We start from the raw sequence: 2,311 nt of genomic DNA, 5'->3' as shown, positions 1-2,311 counted from the left end.
GGTTAAGTTGAAGACTCGCCCTCTTCTTTTCACGTTTTACAATTTTTGCGCTTTTTCGCAATTTTCGCAAATGTTGCAAAAATCGCAGAAAACGCGACTTCTCTTCTTTTTTCTTCATGTTTTACGATATTTCGCAACGTTCGCAAGGGGACTTGTTTTCTTTTCACCCCTTCACAATTTTTGCAGGTGCGTGCAAACCTGGACATAAGTGCTGAAACGGGGTACTCCCAAAAATGGGAAGTTCTTTATTTTATTATCAAACGAGGGGATGACGAAGAAGACAATCGGCTTTATTTAAACAACGAAAACCAGTACAACGAAGAAGCGGAGCGTTTTCCAACTTGAACGTCGGTCTTCTTGGAATAAATGAACAGACACAAGTAGGTCAAACCCGATGACATGAGAAGCAGGTACTTCAAACTGCAAAAAAGGCTCATTGTTAATCATTTAATAGCAAGTAGTAGACCTATAGATGATCTCACGCTCTCTGAATTGTTATATGATCTACAACAAGCTATAAAGACTGTGCTCTTGTAAACCGTGGACAAGCATTTGGCTGTGCTCATGGCTGGTTCTAGTTTGTTCTAAATTGAAATACCTTCACTAGAATTATCAGCAGCGCGAAGATAAAAATTTTGTTTTGCGAGAGATGAAGAAAGAGCGCATCGAGTGAGTAAAATATTGTTCTTAACACGAGAAGATAATGTTCATGCTACCTTGTAAATTTTCTTTTTATTATACAGACTCAAGTGTTTTCACTGCCTGTTTGGATAAACAAGCGTAAAAAAGCGGGAAATGACGTCATCGTCATTCGTGAAAATGTGGAAAATATGCCACTCGGGTCCCGGATGTAGTTTCGAGTGAATTCTACGAGTGATGAAGTTTGTATGTGTAATCAAAGGGCGACGAGTGAAATTATGAAATAATTTCACGCGCGTTTTGTCAAAATTCTGATAAATAAATTTTCCGAGCCTTTAGGCGAGGGAAATTATCATAATTTTGACAAAACGCAAGTGAAATAATTCCCTAATTTCACGAGAAAACCATTTGATTACCTTTTAATGTCGTGGGTGACAAATTACGCTTACAACCGTAAATCGCTCGAGTACTTTATCCAACTGCTCGGGAAGAATCATCTCCAGGTTTTTCTCAAGGCTATTTTCGTCACACGTACCACTTCTCCAAAACCCTTACCCAGTTAATTGTGCTCTTTCGCGTATTTAAATTTTCTGCCGCTTCTTTTAATTTCATAACTTCTTCACTGATGGTCACTGTCTTAAATCTCGACGCCATCTTGGCTCTGATTGAGAAGAGATGTTACCATGGCAATTTTGTAATTTCACATGTGAAATTATAAATTAACGCTGAAACTTCGCGCCAAAATTAAGGAGTAATTTGTCACCTATGATATTACTGGTAAAACACTCGTATATAGTAAACACTTAATGACTGGTCCAGAGGGAAACAGTAAACTGTGTTTCTCGAGAATCTTGTTTTTTTTATACAGCGCAACGAAGTCGCGGGAAGAATTCAAGTGCAACGGAGGTTGTCGGTCAACATTCGCGGGTAAAACTGCACTGTTACCCTCTGACGTCATAGATTTTGCGATGTTGTCCGCTCAGAGAGACTTTTTGTGGGAAACAGCTTTCTCGTTAGATGTCATGTGACCTCGAAAGTGGCCAATGAGAGCGCGCAAAGTTGGGGAAAATTCCAGATATATAATAGTAATACAATATTTATGGAGCGCTAATTCCCAATAGTCCAAAAGCGCTTTGCAAAAAATTACATTAAAACCAGGAACAAACTAACTGTAAAATCTAGATTAAAGGCTATAAAACTACATCATAAGAAGCTTTAAGAAGCAAAGTCTTCAACTTGGATTTAAAAGAAGAAAGGGAACAGCAAGATCTGAGTTCCAACGGAAGGGTATTCCCAGTAAAAGGTGTTATTTAGTTCACGAACCTGTGAGCGCTTGGAAGGCAATAATAAATTCAAGAAACTTACACCAGCATTAGAGGACAATTTAAAAGTATCCATGTCTTGAAAAGAGAAGTCAAGCTTACCAAATTTGTAAACACTCATCCGAAAATTGGCTCCCTCCCCATTGATGCAATCCCCATCAGGGGCTTGACCGTGTTTCTTGAAAGTGACCCCAGCATTTGCACCGGAAAAACACTGGCCACCAGCCTCCACACCGAACACGGAGAAGCCAGCAGCAGAAGCCCTCTGAGCGCAATCGATTACTATGTTTGGATCATTAAAGTCCTGATGCAAAGTTGTGGGCATTATTCGATCTCCATTTTGGTCAATA

The 2,311-nt window shown here is 39.4% G+C and overlaps 1 protein-coding gene across 1 annotated transcript in view; it reads right to left on the bottom strand.

The window, feature by feature from the left end:
• Positions 1–269: 269 nt before the first annotated feature.
• LOC138050628 (uncharacterized) overlaps positions 270–2,311 on the bottom strand; it is a 19,844-nt gene continuing 17,802 nt past the window's right edge. Inside the window, exons 10-11 of the mRNA XM_068896937.1 lie at positions 2,064–2,311; positions 270–420 (exon numbers count right to left, since the gene is read on the bottom strand). The exon at positions 2,064–2,311 is cut by the window's right edge and continues 25 nt beyond it. Coding sequence (XP_068753038.1) covers positions 416–420; positions 2,064–2,311 — 253 coding nt within the window. The 3' untranslated portion in view covers positions 270–415. The remainder of the gene's footprint in view (positions 421–2,063) is intronic.

The sequence above is a fragment of the Montipora capricornis genome, chromosome 6 (genome assembly GCF_036669925.1).
Source record: "Montipora capricornis isolate CH-2021 chromosome 6, ASM3666992v2, whole genome shotgun sequence".
Taxonomy (NCBI): domain Eukaryota; kingdom Metazoa; phylum Cnidaria; class Anthozoa; order Scleractinia; family Acroporidae; genus Montipora; species Montipora capricornis.
This window is presented reverse-complemented; position numbering and strand designations above follow the sequence as displayed.